This window comes from Cherax quadricarinatus, chromosome 20 (assembly GCF_038502225.1).
Source record: "Cherax quadricarinatus isolate ZL_2023a chromosome 20, ASM3850222v1, whole genome shotgun sequence".
NCBI lineage: Eukaryota > Metazoa > Arthropoda > Malacostraca > Decapoda > Parastacidae > Cherax > Cherax quadricarinatus.
The window spans coordinates 46,872,935-46,899,163 of record NC_091311.1 but is presented as its reverse complement, the minus strand read 5'-3'; the positions used below and the strand labels follow the sequence as shown (position 1 = coordinate 46,899,163).

The window sequence follows — 26,229 nt, the reverse complement described above, 5'->3', positions numbered from 1 at the left end:
CACACACACGCACACAGGTTACATTATATGGCTCGAAATTCCTATAGCAAATAGATGGGAGTTCATTTACCCCCTTTTTTTTGAAAACCAGAGAAACTATGTAATCTCCTTCCCCATTTTTAAAGACCTTGACAGCAGAGGTAATTCTAAAATATCGTAGCTTACAGCAATTTCGAGTTATTTATTTTAAACGATCATATCCATTATAATCTGTTCAACGAATGGTTTCATTTAAATTATCCTCATTAGACCGAGTTCGTGAGACTTAATTTTACACGAACCTTCGTTTAATTTATGCAATATCGTTATTTTAAATAGTTTGAAATAACGTTCCTCTCTCTCTCTCTCTCTAATATATATATATATATATATATATATATATATATATATATATATATATATATATATATATATATTATATATATATATATATATATATATATATATATATATATTATATATATATATATATATATATATATTTCCATAGTTCCTTGATAATGTGAGTAGTCACGAAAGCTCTTGAAATTTCTCTATTCTTTCAGAGTGGTTGTTTTGCAATATATATATATATATATATATATATATATATATATATATATATATATATATATATATATATATATATATATATATATATATATATATATGTCGTGCCGAATATGTAAAACTGGTCAATTAGCAAGAACTCATTTAAAATTAAGTCCTTTCCGAAATTTTCTCTTATACGTTTAAAGATATATTTTTTTCATTAATGTTAATGTAAAATTTATAATTTTGGACCAAAAGAATCTTAGAAAACTTAGCTAACCTTATTATAGCAAGTGTAATTTATTTTAGCCTAGCCCAACTAAATACATTTTAAATACGTTTACAATAATTTTTTTTCGTTAGGTTCAGAATGATGAATTTATTGCATACACAAATTTTCACTTGTCGGATATGGCAAGATGAGCGTTGCTATTTAAGCCAAGATCGCAAGTTCTGCCTATTCGGCACGACATATATATATATATATATATATATATATATATATATATATATATATATATATATATATATTTATATTTATATATTTCCAACAAGTTGGTCGTCTCCCACCGAGGCAGGGTGACCCAAAAAAGAAAGAAAATCCCCAAAATGAAAATACTTTCATCATCATTCAACACTTTCACCACACTCACACATTATCACTGCTTTTGCAGAGGTGCTCAGAATATAACAGTTTAGAAGCATATACGTATAGAGATACACAACATATCCCTCCAAACTGCCAATATCCCAAACCCCTCCTTTAAAGTGCAGGCATTGCACTTCCCATTTCCAGGACTCAAGTCCGACTATATGAAAATAACCGGTTTCCCTGAATCCCTTCACTAAATATTACCCTGCTCACACTCCAACAGATCGTCAGGTCCCAAGTATCATTCGTCTCCATTCACTCCTATCTAACACGCTCACGCACGCTTGCTGGAAGTCCAAGCCCCTCACCCACAAAACCTCCTTTACCCCCTCTTTCCAACCCTTTCGAGGACGACCCCTACCCCTCTTTCCTTCCCCTATAGATTTATATGCTTTCCATGTCATTCTACTTTGATCCATTCTCTCTAAATGACCAAACCACCTCAACAACCCCTCTTCTGCCCTCTGACTAATGCTTTTATTAACTCCACACCTTCTCCTAATTTCCACACTCCGAATTTTCTGCATAATATTTACACCACACATTGCCCTTAGACAGGACATCTCCACTGCCTCCAACCATCTCCTCGCTGCTGCATTTACCACCCAAGCTTCACATCCATATAAGAGTGTTGGTACTACTATACTTTCATACATTCCCTTCTTTGCCTCCATAGATAACATATACCTCAACGCACCACTCACCTTTTTTCCCTCATCAATTCTATGATTAACCTCATCCTTCATAAATCCATCCGCCGACATGTCAACTCCCAAGTATCTGAAAACATTCACTTCTTCCATACTCCTCCTCCCCAATTTGATATCCAATTTTTCTTTATCTAAATCATTTGATACCCTCATCACCTTACTCTTTTCTATGTTCACTTTCAACTTTCTACCTTTAATAAATTTATTATATATATATATATATATATATATATATATATATATATATATATATATATATATATATATATATAATAAATTTATTTATTAATTTATAAATTGTAAAAAGACACGAAGAAGAAAATAATAAAAACGCATCACGTGGAAATAAAAACTAACGTCCACATTTTAATTTAATATTTTGATAAAGACTGAGGGATCAAAGAGGTGCACCGGATACTGGGTTATGAGATTTTCCTCTGACACCACCACCACCACCACGTGGGGAGGCACCACCACCACCACCACGTGGGGAGGCACCACCACCACCACCACGTGGGGAGGCACCACCACCACCACGTGGGGAGGCACCACCACCACCACGTGGGGAGGCACCACCACCACGTGGGGAGGCACCACCACCACCACGTGGGGAGGCACCACCACCACGTGGGGAGGCACCACCACCACCACGTGGGGAGGCACCACCACCACCACGTGGGGAGGCACCACCACCACCACGTGGGGAGGCACCACCACCACCACCACGTGGGGAGGCACCACCACCACCACGTGGGGAGGCACGTGGGGAGGCACCACCACCACCACGTGGGGAGGCACCACCACCACCACGTGGGGAGGCACCACCACCACCACGTGGGGAGGCACCACCACCACCACGTGGGGAGGCACCACCACCACCACCACGTGGGGAGGCACCACCACCACCACCACGTGGGGAGGCACCACCACCACCACGTGGGGAGGCACCACCACCACCACGTGGGGAGGCACCACCACCACGTGGGGAGGCACCACCACCACCACGTGGGGAGGCACCACCACCACCACGTGGGGAGGCACCACCACCACCACGTGGGGAGGCACCACCACCACCACGTGGGGAGGCACCACCACCACCACCACGTGGGGAGGCACCACCACCACCACGTGGGGAGGCACGTGGGGAGGCACCACCACCACCACCACGTGGGGAGGCACCACCACCACGTGGGGAGGCACCACCACCACCACCACGTGGGGAGGCACCACCACCACGTGGGGAGGCACCACCACCACGTGGGGAGGCACCACCACCACGTGGGGAGGCACCACCACCACGTGGGGAGGCACCACCACCACCACGTGGGGAGGCACCACCACCACCACGTGGGGAGGCACCACCACCACGTGGGGAGGCACCACCACCACGTGGGGAGGCACCACCACCACGTGGGGAGGCACCACCACGTGGGGAGGCACCACCACGTGGGGAGGCACCACCACGTGGGGAGGCACCACCACCACGTGGGGAGGCACCACCAAAACGTAGGGAGGCACCACCAAAACGTAGGGAGGCACCACCAAAACGTAGGGAGGCACCACCAAAACGTAGGGAGGCACCACCAAAACGTAGGGAGGCATCATTACCATGTGGGGAGGCACCACCACCACGTGGCAGACGGTGCAATATATCCCCAGTGAAAACTAAGAGTGCCTTAAGTACACACAGAAAACACGCTAAGTGTCAGGGGTCCGAGACTATTCAACAGCCTCTCATCATACACACGGGGAGTTACAAATAGACTCCTAGCTGTTTGCAAGAGGGTACTCCTGAATAGGTTCCTTAAGTCACTTCCTGGTTTGCACAGAATGATCAGTCCGGCCTTAATCCACCAGGAGTCCTGGTCATGGACCGAGCTGCAGGGGCGTTGACCCCCGAAGTACACTCCAGGTAGACGTGGCAGCGGCACTGCCACGTGTTGGCAGCAATGACAATGCTGCTTCCACCTGGCATCTACCTAGTGTGTGTTGTTAGCGGGAAGTTAACACCCCTGCTGCCCTCCTAGTGCATAGCCTGGTCAACCAGGCTGTTGGTGTTAACTACATGCAGTCCAATGTATGTACCACGGCCCGCTGATCAGGAACCAACTTAAGGAACTTGTGCAGTTCCCTCCGAAAGACAGCCAACTGTCTGTTGGTAATTCCACTTTTTTATGAGAGACTAATGTAGAAGTGTATTGGTCTTTTTATATTTAACTAGTTATGTCTTAGTACACTCATGGCACTTCGTATACCTTTCATTTTGGGTATTTTGAATCATCTGCCAAGTCTCTTGCATTCGTATGGAGTAATTTCTGTGCGCAGATTTTGGACCAGTCGCTTTAGAATTCCCCAGGTATAAATTATGATTTATCATTCTAGCTTACATGCCATGAAACACAGCTTAATGGGCTTCAAGCATTCCTAATAATTTAGGTACTGGACAGTTTATGCAGAAAGTAAAGTTCTCTCTACATTCCCAGATCTGCAATTTTTCTTTTGATTGTGATAATTACGCTGTTGTGATACCGAAAAGCGAAATCTTCAGACTTCATTATTCTTAAGTCATTCACAATAGTTCTTCTTTCATTTGAGTGGGTAGAGTTTGTTTTATACTCCGTTCCAGCTTTAATTTTCTCAGTTTTTCCATAGAGGAGTAACCGAAATTTGTCATCCTTGTTTTCTGTCGCTCACTAAAAGACTTTATAACAGATTGGAGATTTGATGTGTCCTCAGTGGATGACGTTCTCGCACAAATTCTGATATCACCTGCGAAGGACGCTACGGTGCTGTGATTTATATCAGTGTCTAGTGTATACTGGATATGAGGATGAGAAATTGAATTAAGTGAGAACTATACCACGAGGAATAGTGTGTTTCATTTTTGCAGTCTGGTTTTACTGCGTTCATTATTACTCTCTGCGTTCTGTTTGTTGGGAAGCTAAAAGTCCATCTGCCAACTTTTCCAGTTATTCCCTTTGCAACACATTTTGTGCTCTCTATCACACCATGATAACACTTGTCCAAGGCTTTTGAAAAATCTATGCACGCTACATCTGCGTTTTGTCGTAATGGTCCAGTACTTGCAAGAGGCAGAAGTGACCTGCTCTAAGCTTGGGTTGCTCTGGGTTACGAATCTGTGACGAACAATCGTGCTTCTTAAAACTTTTGATTTGAATAATGTTGGGTATTAGTACCGTCAATCTATAATTTTATGCAACTGCTTTGCTACCACCTTTGTGGAGTGCAGTTAAATCCGGTCTTAAACGGTAGTGGGATGACACCTGTGTCCAGGCTCCCTCGCCATAGAATATTTATGGCACATAAAAGGGGTTTCTTGCGACAGTCTTGATGAATATGGAGTTCCAGGAGTCTGGGCCTCAGCAGAGAGCAACGGCATGCTATTAATGACTTCACATGCGAGTGGAGTTAACGTTATGTTGGAAATTTTGTCGATTTTTAACAATTTTGAGCCTTACTCATGAAGAATGCATTTGGATCATCAATCATTAGCCTGATTAATGGCTCGCTTAACACAAAGTCGTATTGTGACCTTTGTATTTCATTCATTTACCCTTTGTCATCAGTTTAACTTTCATTTCCTTTAGGTAAATATCCGATATTAGACGCGATTTTTGTCCTGGGTTTTGCATACAAGGAAAAAATATTGAGGATGTCTTCAAATTTCAGTAATGTCTTTTTCCTCCTGTCAATTTCTCCTGTACTCTGTATGGTTCAACACGTTTGAGCAGTAGACGGTAGTAGCACTGGCGCCACCATCACAACCATGTAGCAGTTGCAACAGCATCACTTGAAAGAAGTTGTACTTTCGTGTGGAAGCATCATCATTACATGGGAGCAGTGGGAGCAGCACCACCATCACCACCACCACGTGAGAGCATCACCACCACGTGAGAGCATCACCACCACGTGATGTACACAACACGCTATAATGACATTCTTCATAATTCCCGTCATTACTTGGCTCACTCACCACAAAAACGTAACAAGCAACTGTGAACGCTGGGTTTTATTAATCGCCCTCTCACAGCCGGGTCACCCACTCACAGCCAGGTCCCTAACTCACCGCCCCATCACAGCCAGGTACCCCCACTCACCTCCCCCATCACAGCCAGGTCGTCCCCTCCCCACCACTCACCACCCTATCACAACCAGGTTCCCCCCCCCCACTCACCGCCCTATTACAACCAGGTTCCCCCCCCCACTCACCGCCCTCTCACAGCCAGGTTCCTCCACTCACCGCCCCATCACAGGCAGGTTCCCCCACTCACCGCCCTCTCACAGCCAGGTTCTCCCCACTCACTGCACTATCATAGCCAAGTCCCCCACTCACCGCCCTATCACAGCCAGGGTCTCCCCACTCACCGCCCTCTTACAGCCAAGTCCCCCCACTCACTCCTCCGCTCCGCCTCACCCCCCCCCAAAAAAAAAAGTTATACGTGAAAATATAAACACAATGGTTTGTTTACAGTTTTAAAGTGATGGAGCTGGGTGTGGCAACACAAGGCTGCAGGATACATCAACCAGCAACTGTCCATCAAGTGGAAAAATAAGATTAAATTACAGTTTTATACAGGCATATACTGTCAATCCATCAGGTGTATACTGGCCCCCAGTCATCCATCAGGTGTATACTGGTCCCCCAGTCATCCATCAGGTGTATACTGGCCCCCCAGTCATCCATCAGGTGTATACTGGCCCCCCAGTCATCCATCAGGTGTATACTGGCCCCCAGTCAATCCATCAAGTGTATACTGACCCCCCGGTCATCCATCAGGTGTATACTGGCCCCCCCAGTCATCCATCAGGTGTATACTGGCCCCCCCAGTCATCCATCAGGTGTATACTAGCCCCCCCAGTCATCCATCAGGTGTATACTGGCCCCCAGTCAATCCATCAGGTGTATACTGGCTCCCCAGTCAATCCATCAGGTGTATACTGGCCCCCCAGTCAATCCATCAAGTGTATACTGACCCCCCGGTCATCCATCAGGTGTATACTGCCCCCCCAGTCATCCATCAGGTGTATACTGGCCCCCAGTCATCCATAAGGTGTATACTGCCCCAGTACTCCATCAGGTGTATTACTAAACAACACAGATGTTAGTTCAAGTGTAGCTTCTTGGCTGCACATGTTTTGTAGTGTGACGACAGATATTTTACGGGTGTTGTGTGTAGGCTTGAGGAAGCAAGACGACTTAGGCTTGAAGTTATTAATACAATCATTTATCCAACGTAAACATAATAAATTAATAACAAATTATGTGAAGTGCTGACACAGTAATGTGTGTGTACTTGTGGTTTTTGTTTGTGTACTTGTGGTTGTACGTGTGCTTGTTAGTGTACTAAGCCAGCGTGCAGTCCTTTAACGGGTGAAACTGCGCACTCCAGCGCCAACTTGAAAACGACCAGAAACACTTAAACACAATGCTAAAATAGAAAAAGAGATGAGGGCGCCGCCGCAAGAAAAACACAAACATGGCGCTCAAGGTAACAAGTGGAAACTCTGCAACATTGCAACACTTTGGCAGAAGTGAAACAAAATATGCAGTAGTACTGTGAGGGTTAGAAGAAGCAACTTAAGAGACTGGTGAGGGGAGATGCACAGTAAGGGTGAGGGGAGATGCACAGTAAGGGTGAGGGGAGATGCACGGTGTAAGACACAGCAGCAAGTTCTCACGAGAAACATGCACAGTGAGGAGAAGTATTTTAAAAATAGCGGTTTATTAAGAACAGTTAGCAGTATATGGGTAAAAATAAGCAGACGGAATAATAACACATATGCATATATACTATATATAAATTCATATATAATGGAGCTTCAAGGTGTAATAAACACTTATCAGTAAAAGTAACTCACATATCAACAAAGACAGGAAAGTTCTGAATATTTACTTAAATTGAGGTCCTCTTCAGCAGAACGCAAAGAGTAAAACACCTTTTATATAATTGTGTGGATAGGAGGTGAGACGAGTATCTGGGTTTGGTGGTCCATGAACCAGGAGCTTAGCTTCAGTTTTACGCCTCGTACTAGTGAGCCTTCCTGGTCACGTGTCACTGTGATTGTGGCGATTCCCAATTAAATTCGGTACTAATATTTAATGCCTTAATACAAAGTTCACCGTTACATCGGATTTTTAAGTGCTCTTTTGACTGATCAAAGTTTGGGTATTGGACTAGTAACGCTGCTGCAAGTGGTTTCCTTTTCTAGGCTTCTTCCTTTATGTGGGTAACAGCTGAACTTTCCCGGCTGAGGGTGAGTGTAGCTGAACTTTCCCGGCTGAGGGTGAGAGTGTAGCTTGTAATGAGTTAGATATACTGTCGGAAGATTGTAAAACTTTCTTGTATATATAACAAACCGATCGTGTCTGTTGTGTTATTCCGGTTCTTAAATATTTTCCTGTCTCGTCGAAAAAACTTACGGATGTGGTAGGGTACCTGATAAACACCTGTATTTTCCTGTCGATAGGTTTCTTGTAATAAGAAAAAGCTGTCAGTTTTGTTGGGATTTGAGAAAATAATGTAAGTGATGTTTCTGCAGGTTTCCTTAATCATAGAATGAAAGGGAATTACCAGTTGTATTGATAGTTCTTTCCTACACTTCCTCTGTATCAACCATAGAGTCATTTTCCTCAACTCTGGTGAGCCCCGTTTGGATCAACCAACCTGGGTGTCCTAACTGCAAAATGGCTTTCAGATGGTTACGTCCTCTTGGTCAACGAGGGAAGAGCTGCAAATTCTCAGTTCCTGTAATTGGAGATTGTAACTCTGGCTTTTAACTTTTTACGAGTGTTGAGTAAATAAATGTACACAGTTTGCCATGAGTATCGGCTTCCTGTACACGATAAGCGTTTCTGGCTCACTGTTGTTTCCACCCGTGTGGGTTGGTTACTACGGCTCATTGATAAGTGTTCATTAAACCTTACAAATTTATATACATACACATAGCTATAGGTAGGTGCTGAAGGCAGTTTTCTCATCATTACAAACTGTTTAAAGGGAAGACTAGTACTAGCGTCAGAAGGGTACACAATGCACTGTGACAATCTAAATTGTATTAAGCTGTATAGGATCATTCACTTCTCTAAGACTAATATGGTAGCTGAGAGGTGGTAGGCAACACAGCAGCGGACACTCAGCATCTCATCTGATGTAGGTCTGCCAGTAATCAACGGCTGCTAGTATGAAACTAATTTTGTGAATTTAGTGCTGTGTAGTGTCTTGCTGTGTGGCGAACTCACATGAAAATATAATAAGAGGGTAACGTGCGGGAAAGTCTAGCCTCCCCCCCCCCACAGCCTCGTCCACCCACCAGACACACGACAGAACGTTACAAAGATCATTTAGGAGCATGACAATACGTCAACAACAAATCAGTATTATCAAGAGCTATTCTGAATTCCATGGACCTAATCGCTATACGGAAATTCTGTACTGTCAATCATAAGATAATCATTAAAAAAAAAAAAAAAAAAAAAAAAAGGCCTCAGGTCGGGCATTGCAATACGATGGAACAATCATGTCAATTTTCTCTGATTTCGTAAAAAAAAGTTAATATAAGCCTAAATTCATCTGAACGGCCTTTAGATATATAAAAAAGTGACACTGCAAGTGTGTTTAGGGTGGGTGGTTGGGTGGGTGGTGGAGAGGGCGGGGCAGCAAGGATGTACAAACAGGGCGGGACAACTTACCGAAACCATCGTGCTTAAAGATATCACCAGTGAAGCCTGTGTCCGACTCTAGCACACCCTGAAACACAAGTACAGAGATAACACACTGTAGCTCCTGGTACACCCAAACAGCCTCGTAATATTACCTGCTTTTAACTCAGTATATTCCGCTAATGCATAACTATTAAATATTGCTTTAGCTATAAATCTACAAAGGACAAAAATATAAATTACATTAATAACTTTAATATATAAATTATATACATACACTTGTGTGTGTGTACACACACGTAGATAAAAAAAGGTCATATTGACCTTAGGGGAAGTAAGAAGACGGGAATATAGAAGGAAGACCCATGCTAAAGGGCAGCCGGAGTTTCGTATACAATCACCTGAATGGAAGCAGCAAAAATACACATGTAATTATAAATCAATCATATGAGAGTTTATAGACTAATAATGCAAGCTTAATAAAGGAGACCACTACAATAGTTAATTTTTTTATACAGACCGGACAACAGTAGTGACGAGCATGCAAGGTGACCTGTGTAAGTGATCATGCAGGGAACCTTACATACTGTTCTGCACACGAGTGTTGCTGTCACATCCAGCAGTTTGTATGGCAGTCACACAGCAGTTTGTGGCGCTGGCTGCCAGGCCAGCTAGCTAGCAGGCTGGCTAGTTGGCCTGCTGGCAAGCTAACAGCCTACGGGCTGGCAAGCTAACAGCCTGAGGGCTGGCCTGCTGGCAAGCTAACAGCCTGAGGGCTGGCCTACTGGCAAGCTAACAGCCTGAGGGCTGGCAAGCTAACACAGCCTGAGGGCTGGCAAGCTAACACAGCCTGAGGGCTGGCAAGCTAACACAGCCTGCGGGCTGGCAAGCTAACAGCCTGCGGGCTGGCAAGCTAACACAGCCTGCGGGCTGGCAAGCTAACACAGCCTGCGGGCTGGCAGGCTAACACAGCCTGCGGGCTGGCAAGCTAACACAGCCTGCGGGCTGGCAAGCTAACACAGCCTGCGGGCTGGCAAGCTAACACAGCCTGCGGGCTGGCAAGCTAACACAGCCTGCGGGCTGGCAAGCTAACACAGCCTGCGGGCTGGCAAGCTAACACAGCCTGCGGGCTGGCAAGCTAACAGCCTGCGGGCTGGCAAGCTAACACAGCCTGCGGGCTGGCAAGCTAACACAGCCTGCGGGCTGGCAAGCTAACACAGCCTGCGGGCTGGCAAGCTAACACAGCCTGCGGGCTGGCAAGCTAACAGCCTGCGGGCTGGCCTGCTGGCAAGCTAACACAGCCTGCGGGCTGGCCTGCTGGCAAGCTAACACAGCCTGCGGGCTGGCCTGCTGGCAAGCTAACACAGCCTGCGGGCTGGCCTGCTGGCAAGCTAACAGCCTGCGGGCTGGCCTGCTGGCAAGCTAACACAGTCTGCGGGCTGGCCTGCTGGCAAGCTAACACAGCCTGCAGGTTGGCCAGCTAACTAGCTTACAGGTTGGCCAGCTAACTAGCTTGCAGGCTGGCCAGCTAACTAGCTTGCAGGCTGGCCAGCTAACTAGCTTGCAGGCTGGCCAGCTAACTAGCTTGCAGGCTGGCCAGCTAACTAGCTTGCAGGCTGGCCAGCTAACTAGCTTGCAGGCTGGCCAGCTAACTAGCATGCAGGCAGGCCAGCTAACTAGCTTGCAGGCAGGCCAGCTAACTAGCTTGCAGGCAGGCCAGCTAACTAGCATGCAGGCAGGCCAGCTATCTAGCTTGCAGGTTGGCCAGCTAACTAACTTGCAGGCTGGCCAGCTAACTAGCTTGCAGGCTGGCCAGCTAACTAGCTTGCAGGCTGGCCAGCTAACTAGCTTGCAGGTTGGCCAGCTAACTAGCTTGCAGGCTGGCCAGCTAACTAGCTTGCAGGCTGGCCAGCTAACTAGCTTGCAGGCAGGCCGGCTGGCCAGCTAGCAAGCTTGCAGGCTGGCCAGCCAACTAGCTTGCAGGCTGGCCAGCTAACTAGCTTGCAGGCTGGCCAGCTAACTAGCTTGCGGGTTGGCCAGCTAACTAGCTTGCAGGCTGGCCACCTAACTAGCTTGCAGGCTGGCCAGCTAACTAGCTTGCAGGTTGGCCAGCTAACTAGCTTGCAGGCTGGCCAGCTAACTAGCTTGCAGGCTGGCCAGCTAACTAGCTTGCAGGCTGGCCAGCTAACTAGCTTGCAGGCAGGCCGGCTGGCTGGCTAGCAAGCTTGCAGGCTGGCCAGCTAACTAGCTTGCAGGCTGGCCAGCTAACTAGCTTGTAGGCAGGTCAGCTGGCTGGCTAGCTAGCAAGCTTGCAGGCTGGCCAGCTAACTAGCTTGCAGGCTGGCCAGCTAACTAGCTTGCAGGTTGGCCAGCTAACTAGCTTGCAGGTTGGCCAGCTAACTAGCTTGCAGGCTGGCCAGCTAACTAGCTTGCAGGCAGGCCGGCTGGCTGGCCAGCTAGCAAGCTTGCAGGCTGGCCAGCCAACTAGCTTGCAGGCTGGCCAGCTAACTAGCTTGCAGGCTGGCCAGCTAACTAGCTTGCGGGTTGGCCAGCTAACTAGCTTGCAGGCTGGCCACCTAACTAGCTTGCAGGCTGGCCAGCTAACTAGCTTGCAGGTTGGCCAGCTAACTAGCTTGCAGGCTGGCCAGCTAACTAGCTTGCAGGCTGGCCAGCTAACTAGCTTGCAGGCTGGCCAGCTAACTAGCTTGCAGGCAGGCCGGCTGGCTGGCTAGCTAGCAAGCTTGCAGGCCAGCTAACTAGCTTGCAGGCTGGCCAGCTAACTAGCTTGTAGGCAGGTCAGCTGGCTGGATAGCTAGCAAGCTTGCAGGCTGGCCAGCTAACTAGCTTGCAGGCTGGCCAGCTAACTAGCTTGCAGGCAGGCCAGCTGGCTGGCTAGCTAGCAAGCTTGCAGGCTGGCCAGCTAACTAGCTTGCAGGCAGGCCAGCTGGCTGGCTAGCTAGCAAGCTTGCAGGCTGGCCAGCTAACTAGCTTGCAGGCAGGCCAGCTGGCTGGCTAGCTAGCAAGCTTGCAGGCTGGCTAGCTAGCAAGCTTGCAGGCTGGCCAGCTGGCTGGCTAGCTAGCAAGCTTGCAGGCTGGCTAGCTAGCAAGCTTGCAGGCTGGCCAGCTGGCTGGCTAGCTAGCAAGCTTGCAGGCTGGCCAGCTAACTAGCTTGCAGGCAGGCCAGCTGGCTGGCTAGCTAGCAAGCTTGCAGGCTGGCTAGCTAGCAAGCTTGCAGGCTGGCCAGCTGGCTGGCTAGCTAGCAAGCTTGCAGGCTGGCTAGCTAGCAAGCTTGCAGGCAGGCCAGCTGGCTAGCAAGCTTGCAGGCTGGCTAGCTAGCAAGCTTGCAGGCTGGCCAGCTGGCTGGCTAGCTAGCAAGCTTGCAGGCTGGCCAGCTAACTAGCTTGCAGGCAGGCCAGCTGGCTGGCTAGCTAGCAAGCTTGCAGGCTGGCTAGCTAGCAAGCTTGCAGGCTGGCCAGCTGGCTGGCTAGCTAGCAAGCTTGCAGGCTGGCCAGCTAACTAGCTTGCAGGCAGGCCAGCTGGCTGGCTAGCTAGCAAGCTTGCAGGCTGGCTAGCTAGCAAGCTTGCAGGCTGGCCAGCTGGCTGGCTAGCTAGCAAGCTTGCAGGCTGGCTAGCTAGCAAGCTTGCAGGCAGGCCAGCTGGCTAGCAAGCTTGCAGGCTGGCTAGCTAGCAAGCTTGCAGGCTGGCCAGCTGGCTGGCTAGCTAGCAAGCTTGCAGGCTGGCCAGCTAACTAGCTTGCAGGCTGGCCAGCTGGCTGGCTAGCTAGCAAGCTTGCAGGCTGGCTAGCTAGCAAGCTTGCAGGCTGGCTGTCTGGCGCAGTGAAAGTGTAGTTGGTAATACTCGGTCACTTGCTGCTGATGGTTGCCTCATGACGTCACAACCCTCGGGGGCTCAGACGATCACATTAGACTGCACAACTACACACTTGTGTACGTACATGTTCCAGTACACATATTACAGGGGAGAGAGAGAGAGAGAGAGAGAGAGAGAGAGAGAGAGAGAGAGAGAGAGAGAGAGAGAGAGAGAGAGAGAGAGAGAGAGAGAGAGAGAGAGAGAGAGAGAGAGAGAGAGAGAGAGAGAGAGAGAGAGAGAGAGAGTGAGCAGCTATTAGTTTGCTATAACAACACTAGAAATGTCTGGATAATCAACACTTTCAACATCCATATCAATCTGCAACTAGTCTGACTAATTCACTATCACTAAACTATTCGGTTATTTTCTATAATTCTTATCCATAATTCAAAGGACAATTTTTTTTTCATGATAAATTTAGAGGTAACGGTAAATATCACCAACAGTTATACCGAGGAAACAAAAAATGATGGGTTGTTATTGATAAATTAGACACATGTGCAACTCTTGGGTATCTTTATTGAGGAAACGTTTCGCCACACAGTGGCTTCATCAGTCCATACATAGGAGAAACTTGAAGAACAGGAGGAGAATGAGGTAATCAGTCCCTCAACCTTGAGTCGATGTGTTCAGTCCATCAATCTTGAGTAGAATACGGCAGATGAGCGGAGAAGCAGCTTATAAACCGTATGGCAGGAGAGGTGTAGCAGTCATAGGTAGTGTCACATTTGTTCAATGTGGAAGTAGGTTGTGCCCAAGAATTAGGCAAGCGAAGAATTCCTAAGTATTAAGATCCCAAGAAGTTGCAGTGTCTGACAGGTTTGTAGATGAATGGTTCAGAGAACCGACATGTTGATAAATTAGACACATGTGCAACTCTTGGGTATCTTTATTGAGGAAACGTTTCGCCACTGTGTGGCGAAACGTTTCCTCAATAAAGATACCCAAGTTGCACATGTGTCTAATTTATCAACATGTCGGTTCTCTGAACCATTCATCTACAAAGGGTTGTTATTACACGCAAATTTATATAAAGCTTAGGGAAGGGGAGGTAATCAGGTTCAGTTCAAGGAAAGAGAGGATAAGTTCGTTTCCTTGGTCATCCCTAGACGACCCAAGTTGAAAATGAGTATAAGCAGTGGTGACTGTCACTTGACCTCCAGGTGAAGAGGAGCGGTACCTCGGACTTCACCTGACCACCAGGTAGAGAGAAGCGGTGCCCAGTGACTCACTGGACTTCCAGGTGAAGAGGCATGGTACCTACGACTGTCATCTAACCTATGGATGCATAACCCAAGTTCCCCCTGTACCTCAGTGCATGCGAAATGCATAGTGCAGCATAAGTCTGCAATGCACTTAAATATTAGAATTAAAGGTATCAAGCGAAAGGGAAGAGGCCATGACAGGTATCACATGGATACTAATATCCCATTTTTTGTTAATAAAAATTTAAAAATTAGGATATACACCAAGAAAGACCAGCATTAAACGTTTAAAGCCATAGTGTATTATGGGACATTGATAAAACACTAAGTTTGAAGCCGCCCAGATGATGCATTATCATGCTATTTGGTTGAAGGTTTAAAACTAATCAGATGAGAAGCTCTTAAATTATCTTATTAAAACTAGCATTTCAATTTTCCCAATTTTTTTAATAAAACTGTCAATTCAGGACCTACACAGGCCAAAATCAATCCGAATTTTCTGTTTGCAAGATTAACTAGCAAGTAAGGTTTAGTAAGTTTAATTTAAGCTTGCATATATAACATACAAATGGCCTTGAGGACACCAAGAAGTCACGGCTACATAAAAAAAGGCATGATGTAGGTTTAACCTAAGACTGATTTTCAACCAGGGGTAAAAAATTACATAAATGGTGAACATTTCATGTACCTGATAAGTGAATAATTTATTTTTTTTCTGGCCCTCTTGTTTTTCTGTCACTTTATGATGGCGATAAATTTTTTGTATGGAAGGGGGTAAATAGAGAAATACACCAAGCCGAGGGGGTCAATGATGGAGGAAAAGTTGAGAATCTGTGACTTAAGAGGGCCTGGCCATGGACCGGGCAGCGGAGGCGTTGATCCCCGGTATACCCTCCAGATAGGTAGGATAACCCAGTAAAGTCATACACAGACTTCTGATCAGGAGGGGTATTTGCCAGGTATTTCATGGAACATAATTTGTTTAATAAAACAAAGGTTCCTTCGAGAAAAACACATCAGCATTAAAAGCTAAAAGCTGACCAGACGCTCTTTAACTCTTGCACGGAACCCAACAATTTTCACGTTTATCTGGGTTAGAAAACCGAGAAATTTGCACCTGCAGAGTCTAAACCCAAAAGTGTCATCCATTTCACAACATAAATCGCCCACCAAAGATGGAAGCCATTTATGAGTTCGCTACAGATATTTAATGGCAAATGCTCCTTCACCATTTCCGAAATTAAAGCTTGCAAGATGGCACCTACACACTCCACTGACAATACCAACATTCTACCAAGATACACTAGCGTTTGGTATTTGAAGACGATCTGAAGAGGATTTCTACAGTAATCGCTTGGAAACAAAACCGGGAATGGTCCATGTCAAATTGTGCAAAGGTTGCCTGCACATGCCACTAGTTCCGTGAACCTTTCCCTAGTTTTAGCTCATCATGGTTGAGAATTTTAAGCTGATCGGATAAGGTGTTAAAGAGAACTTTTGAAGGAAATGGAAGGAGGTTGTACTTGCAGGTAATACTCGTACCTACAACAAATGGTTGTAATCATGTTGGTAGAATTACCGACAATATGTTAGGGAAAAGGACAAGTGCAACTAATGTCACATTTTATTGTGACTTGACAGAGTTCCTGGAGAGCGAAACGTTTCCATAAAATGTCGCATTAGTTACACTGGTGTCCCTTACCTAACAAATGGATGACTTTAAACTTGACAAGATGGAAATTTGTCAGTGATGTTAATTCTGTACCAGAGTTAAGGTCAAAGAAACTATAACTTTTTCAAACCAGTCTTGCTGAACCTGAATCTAGATCAGCCAGTACAAGCACCATCATTAAGTTGTTGTAACTGGTATGGTCACTGTACTTATTGTTAACGATACTTTTTTGAGTACATCTGACCAATTATTTGGCGAATACTCTCAAACACAGATTTTGCTTCCTGATTAATATAACAGTTACGTAGATGATTTTACATTTTTTTTTTCCAAAAATAACATTTTCAAACCCTCTTAAGATAATTAAATGATTTTTGACCTCCCAACAGATCCGAATACAAGAAAGAGCAATCGCCCTTGCGCAGCATCATGTGCTTTCCTAAGAGCTTGTGTGTGCTGGCGAGTCCGTCAAGTTTTATAGATAAAATATGTATTATTTTCAGAGATAAACATTCCCAATAGCAGATCATTTTAATAGCTCATTTTCCTATTTTTTTAATGCAGTTTAGACGCCTTTAAGAGTATTTTGATAAATGCTTCTTGCTAGGGGATGGAAAACTAAAATATTTGTGACAAAAATTGACCATTTATGCGGCTTGCTGATATAACACCAACAGATTTGTAGTCAAAAGCCCGAGGATAATGCTTAGAATTTGTGTATTGTCCTCCCTACAAGCAGGGTCTGAAAAGAACAAATAAAATTTTGAATAATATCATGTATGAAGACAAGAGATGTTAGAACAGGTAATGAAAGCAGTGATGTGCCCCATCCTGCACCTAACTGCAACCATAATGTGGATTTTGAATTTTGAACACTAATTATAAGTGCATAAAGAGGGGAATTGCAGAGTGAAACTGTCTGTTCCACAGTTTCATTTTTTTTTCGTCCAAGTCACTTGGATATCTGTTGGAAAGTAAAGTCACTTTTGAGAATCAGTTAAATCAGCTGTTTCTCAACCAGTTAGGCTGGCCTAGAGAAGGAAACATTCACCATCAGTCAAGAGATGTCCTTCCAGAAGTGCACAGACATTACATTGCAAATGACCTACCAAACCACAGCAGTCCCACCCTCGGTGCTCTTCCCACCACCAGAGCGGAAGCTCAGCTAACCAGTTTCTCTCATTCCCTTCATGGATGTTATCTTGCTTACACTCCAGAAGCACATTAGGTCTCAAGAACAACTTGTCTCCACTTAGCACATGCCTGTAGGATGTTCAGAGCCTTACCTCGCAAAAAACTCTCCATAATCATACACCTCTTAACCTCCTCTACACCTTCCATACTCTTTAGCAATTTATAAACTTCTTGAACAACCTACCTTGTATCATATGAACAAGCTAATTAATTTTTCCACTTCTTAGTTTTATATATTTATGCCACATATTTACCTCAGCACATTTCTGTTGCCTCCAGCCGCCTCCTCACTGCAAGATTGAAAAATGCTGTTCCTAACACCCATGCAAAGTACTTTCTCCATGATTTCTTGCTCTCACAACAGCGCCTTCCAGATCACCACCACCACTTCCAGTTTTCCTTCCTCCATCCCTCCTTCCTTTCCCTTCCACATCCCTCCATTCCCCATCGTTCCCTATTATTACCAACAGCGGATTTCGCATCACCCGTGTAGAGGTCGTCCAATTACCTATTCAGCTCAATTATTGGAGACACCTCCCTCAGGCTGAACTGATAAGTCCCATGGTAATGATGTTGTTAAGACGAGGTTATTTCTCTTCCACACCTGCGTACACCAGTTAAAATTTACGTAATGATGAAGAAATATTATTGACGGTATATGATACCGACAAGCTGATGAGTAAGACACCTTTGCAACACTGGCATCTTTATTGTCTAACCTGCCGCCTGCACAGCAGACTTCTTCAGTCGAAAACAGGCGAATTCATCGCTGGAACCAGTAGCAGTTTTGACGTTATTAGTCCGTCACGTTTCGACATTAAAGATACCAAAATTTTGCAAAGGTGTCTTATTCCTCATGTAATGAGGAAGATGGATGAGTGTTCCTTGTTTATTGACATAAGAGGCAACTGGGGTTGCGCGATGCTATGGGTGTTGTACAAGTACTGATCTCGTTTGAGTACTTTACCATCTGTACACTGTTTGAAGGGATAGATTCATAGCTCTTGGTCCCGTCTCTGGTTACTAAAAGAAGTTCTCAGTTCTTAGCACCTTGTTCGCTGTTATATCGACTATTATATTAATGTCAGACATAACCGAGACATATGTAACATCAAGGGTTGAGGGACTGATCACTTAATTACCTCTCCACTTCTGTATCCAGTTTATAATCATTATTCGACGGATAAAACCAGTGACTCGTATGTTTACAGCTCTCTGTCGCCCCTTTCTTTCTGATCCTTTCATTTCCGTCTGTCCTTACCGACCATGTTGATTCCTTATGAGTATCTTCTATGCCATAACCATGTCTCCCATGTATCACTAACATATGTTAACCCGCGTCAATTAAAAAAAAATAGCTCTCGAGTCTAGCTTTCGATCATCATGGGGAAGCACCAAACCAACATGGATCACACAGCACTTGGGATGTGGGAAGTAATCATGTTTCACTCGAGGAGAGGGAGGATACCTGCAAGTGGTGTCTACAAGGCAAATTACAATGCTAAGAGGACCTTAACAAATCTTTCAAGCTGACGACGCGTCTTTCTTCCGGAGTTTTGCTTCACTATAATAATCTTTATTTCCACAAGTACATGATACAACTGATACAGACCATAGTTAACATCACTGACACACTATATATAAAGTTCCTGATTATGCAGAACATTTCGGGCAGCCTAAATTAATTTTGTTCCCCAGGATGCCATCCAGAACAGTCGGGTAACACCCAGATGGACAGGGGTAGCAGGTGTAAGGAAATATGCCCAATGCTTCACCCGTGCCGAAGATCGATCCCGGACCATGCCATGAACACCTAGTAGACTTTTCTCGGATTTGTAACGCAGAGAATCAATATCCCAGGGTAACCCATACAAGCCAGGCAGTGTTTGAGGTCTTCCCTAGGATGCGGATCCACAAACTCTTATGTATCCATACACAAATAACCCGCACATAGGAGAGATGAGCTTAAGACTACGTTTCGGTCCAACTTGGAGCATTTACAAAGTCATAGTGACACTTTGTAAATGATCCGAGTTGGACCGAAACGTCGTCGTAAGCTGCTCTCTCCTATTTGCTGGTTATTTGTATATTGTGCCAGTCACAGTATTGTGCCAGTCACAGCATTGTGCCTTTGTTATTTATTTATGTATCTATTTCCTGCTAGGTGCACAGGAGCAACGGATGGTAAGAGACTTGTCTGTACATCTCACTAAAAGTATGTTCCTACTTCTGGAGTAGTGTCTCCAGAAGTAGTGTTCCCCTTTGAGATGCCTACGTGAAGCAGAGGTTCCTGTGCAACCGGTAATTTCCTCTCTGCCAAGTGGGGTAAAGGGGAAAATATGGCACTTCCCTAACCATATTCAGAGACGATATTCGTTCCAAAGGAGTGCCATGTGCCACTTGCAACATGTAAGCTCAGATGGCACCTGCAGTACGAGAGCCTAAGATTCAGTTTGTTTACTGAGGTCTCAGAGCACTGTTGTGAAATGTGAATATAATTGTGACTGATGTTCCGACATACTAAGAGTGAGTATTACTCACCAATGCCAGCAGTCTGGGCTCCAAGTTGGACCATCAGCGGACGCTGGAGAGGCTGTGTTTTGAATGACCCGAGGCCAGTCTTGTGTGAGGATCCACGAAACACCCACCTTGGCTGGATATCATGACTCCCATTAATTAGAGTTTTATTGTGCGGAGAAAACATGGCGAGTTATATTAGTTTCTTCGATCTTTAGATCTGTAGAGTAGATTCTTGGACTTAAGCCACTATCCACTTTCTAAACATGGATCTTACCGAGACAAGCTCAGTCAACTGCCTAGTTTACATTTTCTCTTTACATGTATGCTGCCCAAGTAGGAGAATTTTCTTCCATGATGATGATATTCGCCACGGAATCTGGCACGAAATTTGAAGAACAAAATATTGATGAAAAAACGACACAGAAAACTTTATTTCGAAGTTTTTTTTTTTTTTGGAGAGGAACTGTTAGACAGGGAATACATAATCACAGCTTACAAAAAACACTGAAAATGTGAAGAAAGTATTCTGCACAAGAAGGACCAAGATTGTTACTGATGACTCCGCTACGATGTACTGTTTCACAGTGAGGGCAGCCGGGATGTACTGTTTCACAGTGAGGGCAGCCGGGATGTACTGTTTCACAGTGAGGGCAGCCGGGATGTACTGTTTCACAGTGAGGGCAGCCGGGATGTACTGTTTCACAGTGAGGGCAGCCGGGATGTACTGTTTCACAGTGAGGGCAGCCGGGATGTACTGCTTCACAGTGAGGGCAGCCGGGATGTACTGTTTCACAGTGAGGGCAGCCGGGATGTACTGTTTCACAGTGAGGGCAGCCGGGATGTACTGTTTCACAGTGAGGGCAGCCGGGATGTACTGTTTCACAGTGAGGGCAGCCGGGATGTACTGTTTCACAGTGAGGGCAGCCGGGATGTACTGTTTCACAGTGAGGGCAGCCGGGATGTACTGTTTCACAGTGAGGGCAGCCGGGATGTACTGTTTCACAGTGAGGGCAGCCGGGATGTACTGTTTCACAGTGAGGGCAGCCGGGATGTACTGTTTCACAGTGAGGGCAGCCGGGATGTACTGCTTCACAGTGAGGGCAGCCGGGATGTACTGCTTCACAGTGAGGGCAGCCGGGATGTACTGCTTCACAGTGAGGGCAGCCGGGATGTACTGTTTCACAGTGAGGGCAGCCGGGATGTACTGTTTCACAGTGAGGGCAGCCGGGATGTACTGTTTCACAGTGAGGGCAGCCGGGATGTACTGTTTCACAGTGAGGGCAGCCGGGATGTACTGTTTCACAGTGAGGGCAGCCGGGATGTGAAATGAAATAGAGTAACAGCTTATAATACGAACATTCACGAATTTTAAAATTAGGATACATGACATCAGTCGATGTAACACGTAATTTCAACCTAATAAATACACCATATCAATACACATACAATGGCCAGTTAAATGACAGGACCAGGAGCTGCAAATTAACCCTTGCAGCTACAAAGAGTACGAAAAGGCGAGTACACGCGTCAAGAAAAGATGACACTTAAAGAAGCAAGTGATAGTACTCTTGACTGACGTAGACAATTATGCCAGCTTCTGCACTATGTATGCCATGGATCCACTCCAGGTAATCCACTCCCTCCACCATTATACCTGGTCATCCACTACCACCTCCAGGTAACCTCCATCATACCTGATGATCCACCAGTAGCACCACCCTGCCAGCACGAAGATGGTATAAACAAACAACCCAACGGGATTTATGGATTGGGGGGGGGGGGCTCCTTCCCCGCTTCGCCGGATTCCTGTAGATTTCATATTTTGTCAGCAATGCCAATAAATCAATGCCTGAAGGGAGCAGCAATACCTGAACCCTGCCGGAGGCTCAAGCCTCAAATTGACTCTTGTGTCCCCCTGGCCTTAAGGGTCAGAATCCCCCAGGGGCGAGGCCGAGGGATTGGGCCCAGAGGGGAGGGAGTGTGGCTCGCGAGAGGGCCCTCGCTGGGGTAATAAAGCGAAGGAGGGAGGAGACGAGAAGGAGAAGATAAACACATGAAGCAGGCAACATGTGAGGAGCTCCGGCCTGGGACCCGCCACACGCACATATTGGCCTCCCAGAAAAACACATTGGTCTCCCTGGAGAGACATATTGGCCTCCACAGACACATATTGGCCTCCACAGAGACAGTAGCCTCACAAGAGTCCTAATTGGCCTCCCGGCATTCGTACTGGTCTACACACACACACACACACACACACACACACACACACAATCCTGTATCAACTGGTATTCTATGACAAGGTAACAGAAGACCTGAGAGAAAGAGAGATGGATGGGTAGACTGCATCTTCTTGGACTGTAAGAAGGTTTTCGACACAGTACCACACAAGATACTGGTTGAAAAGCTAGAGGAGCAGACAGGAATAGGAGGGAAAGTATTGCAGTGGATCAGAGAATACCTAACAAGAAGGGAACAACGTGTGTCTGTACAAGACGAGGTGTCAGGGCGAGTGCATGTGTCGAGTGGGGTTCCACAAGGGTCCGTTCAAGGTCTGGTGCTGTTTTTAGTAAATATGAACGACATGGCGGAAGGGATAGAGGTGTCTCAGTTTGTAGACTATGTGAAATTAATGAGGAGAATACAAGCTGACGAGGATCAGGTAAGCCAGAAGGAGATCTGGACAGGCTGCTAGCCTGGTTCGACAAATGATTCCTGGAGTTCAACCCCAGCAAGTGCAAGGTTATGAAGCTTTAGGAAGGACAAAGAATACCGCAGACGGAGTACAGCCTAAGCTACGTCAGCCTATGTTAGATCAGTCATTGAGTATGAGAACCTAACCTCCAGCTCACACTTGGTCAGTCACATGAAGATACAGGTGCTCGTCTAGGTTCTAATGTGTGAGAAGAGTGTTTATATTGTTGTACATTTTTGTGCGAGTGTATGACTATGTGGTGTGGGTAGTTTGGATGCCTGAGGGGACTGTTCAAGAAATGCTGATGACAGCGCCGCCTACCTGTCTCTTGCCACACTGTTCTCGGGGGGGGGGGGAGGTAGGTGATTTTTGGCGCCAGGCATCGTCAACAAGTCACTTAACTACCAAGTTCACTGATGATCGTAAGAATTAGTACCGATTATTATATTATTAGTGACCACTGTTTACAGTTAGCAGACGAAGAGTTAGACACATGCAACATCTGGTCATCTTGTTAGAGAAAGGCAAATGCAGTCCCCCATTTATATAAAAAAAAACCGAGGGTGGAGAAAAAAAAAAGAGGTCTAAAATTATAGGCCAGTATTTAAGTATAGATACCCTAGAACAAGGAGAGACGAGTGGAAGCTGAAAGAAGAGATGAGCACTAGAGATGTAAGGAAGTATTCCTTTAAATCTCAGGATGATTGAAAAGTGAATTAACCTGGATTGAGGCAGTGGTGGAAGCAACCTCAATACACACAGCTTCAAGAGTAGATAAGGCCCAAAGGGCCAGAAGTTAGTGATACTGATCAAAGTGGTCTAGCAGGTGGGACCAGGAGCAGAGTACGCACACACGTACACACACACACACACACACACACACACACACACACACACACACACACACACACACACACACACACACTTCTAAGACCTTCCAGGGACTTAAGGATCAGTTCAGCTTGCATAAATCCAGCTTCTGGCTTGTCAGTCAGTCAGCTGGTGGCAGCGAGTTTAACCCCAGATATTACTTCTAAATTTTGCCAACTGTGTACTAGTAAATATATTGAAGTACCAGTAAGATGTAGCCACAAGTCGATCATTATTTATCCGATTATGATTTAGAGTTAATAAATTGTAATTTTGAGTCTAAAAAAGCTTTGTCAATCTAATTATTCTAAAATTACAAAAAGGCACAATACCGTGACTGGAACGATACACAAATAACCTGCACATAAAAGAGAGAAGCTTACGACGACGTTTCGGTCCGACTTGGATCATTGACTTTGTCAATGGTCCAAGTCGAACCGAAACGTCGGCGTAAGCTTCTCTCTTTTATGTGCGGGTTATTTGTGTAATTAATCTAATTTATAATATTTAACTAATCTCAAGTGTGGCTAATTAAATCAAAAGATACTCGTATTTCTCTTAAATATACGTTAATGTTACTTTTTTATATACTCATTTTAATTAAAAAAGCATATATATAAATCTAAGTGGAGGTGCCACAAACCTGATGCTATATAAATTAATTACCGGCAGCGTAGGAATTAATCAACATTATAGGAGGGTCAGCCTGGCTCTCGTAATGTGTATTATTATTAATTAAAGGTCACCAAATTTGTTAAATGAACGAAGACAACAGTGGCTCACCTGTCAGCCGCACTCTGCGCCTCCCCCAGGCACTCTGCGCCTCCCCCAGGCACTCTGCGCCTACCCCCCAGGCACTCTGCGCCTACCCCCCAGGCACTCTGCGCCTACCCCCCAGGCACTCTGCGCCTACCCCCCAGGCACTCTGCGCCTACCCCCCAGGCACTCTGCGCCTACCCCCCAGGCACTCTGCGCCTACCCCCCAGGCACTCTGCGCCTACCCCCCAGGCACTCTGCGCCTACCCCCCAGGCACTCCGCGCCTACCCCCCAGGCACTCCGCGCCTACCCCCCAGGCACTCCGCGCCTACCCCCCAGGCACTCCGCGCCTACCCCCCAGGCACTCCGCGCCTACCCCCCAGGCACTCCGCGCCTACCCCCCAGGCACTCCGCGCCTACCCCCCAGGCACTCCGCGCCTACCCCCCAGGCACTCCGCGCCTACCCCCCAGGCACTCCGCGCCTACCCCCCAGGCACTCCGCGCCTACCCCCCAGGCACTCCGCGCCTACCCCCCAGGCACTCCGCGCCTACCCCCCAGGCACTCCGCGCCTACCCCCCAGGCACTCCGCGCCTACCCCCCAGGCACTCCGCGCCTACCCCCCAGGCACTCCGCGCCTACCCCCCAGGCACTCCGCGCCTACCCCCCAGGCACTCCGCGCCTACCCCCCAGGCACTCCGCGCCTACCCCCCAGGCACTCCGCGCCTACCCCCCAGGCACTCCGCGCCTACCCCCCAGGCACTCCGCGCCTACCCCCCAGGCCCTCCGCGCCTACCCCCCAGGCACTCCGCGCCTACCCCCCAGGCACTCCGCGCCTACCCCCCAGGCACTCTGCGCCTACCCCCCAGGCACTCTGCGCCTACCCCCCAGGCACTCTGCGCCTACCCCCAGGCACTCCGCGCCTACCCCCCAGGCACTCTGCGCCTACCCCCCAGGCACTCCGCGCCTACCCCCAGGCACTCCGCGCCTACCCCCCAGGCACTCTGCGCCTACCCCCCAGGCACTCTGCGCCTACCCCCCAGGCACTCCGCGCCTACCCCCCCGGCACGCCGCGCCGACCCCCCCAGGCACTCTGCGCCTACCCCCCAGGCACTCCGCGCCTACCCTCCAGGCACTCCGCGCCTACCCCCCAGGCCCTCCGCGCCTACCCCCCAGGCACTCCGCGCCTACCCCCCAGGCACTCTGCGCCTACCCCCCAGGCACTCTGCGCCTACCCCCCAGGCACTCTGCGCCTACCCCCCAGGCACTCCGCGCCTACCCCCCAGGCACTCCGCGCCTACCCCCCAGGCACTCCGCGCCTACCCCCCAGGCACTCCGCGCCTACCCCCCAGGCACTCTGCGCCTACCCCCCAGGCACTCTGCGCCTACCCCCCAGGCACTCTGCGCCTACCCCCCAGGCACTCCGCGCCTACCCCCCAGGCACTCCGCGCCTACCCCCCAGGCACTCCGCGCCTACCCCCCAGGCACTCCGCGCCTACCCCCCCAGGCACTCCGCGCCTACCCCCCAGGCACTCCGCGCCTACCCCCCAGGCACTCCGCGCCTACCCCCCAGGCACTCCGCGCCTACCCCCCAGGCACTCCGCGCCTACCCCCCAGGCACTCCGCGCCTACCCCCCAGGCACTCCGCGCCTACCCCCCAGGCACTCCGCGCCTACCCCCCAGGCACTCCGCGCCTACCCCCCAGGCACTCCGCGCCTACCCCCCAGGCACTCCGCGCCTACCCCCCAGGCACTCCGCGCCTACCCCCCAGGCACTCCGCGCCTACCCCCCAGGCACTCCGCGCCTACCCCCCAGGCACTCCGCGCCTCAACCGTGCAGTTTTCATTTATGTTATTAACAAAGAAAACACGACC

General features: G+C 47.5%; 1 protein-coding gene across 11 annotated transcripts in view; it reads right to left on the bottom strand.

Moving 5' to 3' along the window:
* The window catches only part of TfAP-2 (transcription factor AP-2), a 445,395-nt gene that overhangs the window by 99,722 nt on the left and 319,444 nt on the right, over nt 1-26,229 (bottom strand). For all 11 annotated transcript variants that reach the window (XM_053793580.2, XM_053793507.2, XM_053793533.2 and 8 more), the window contains one exon: nt 9,605-9,662. In XM_053793580.2, coding sequence (XP_053649555.1) covers nt 9,605-9,662 — 58 coding nt within the window. The remainder of the gene's footprint in view (nt 1-9,604; nt 9,663-26,229) is intronic.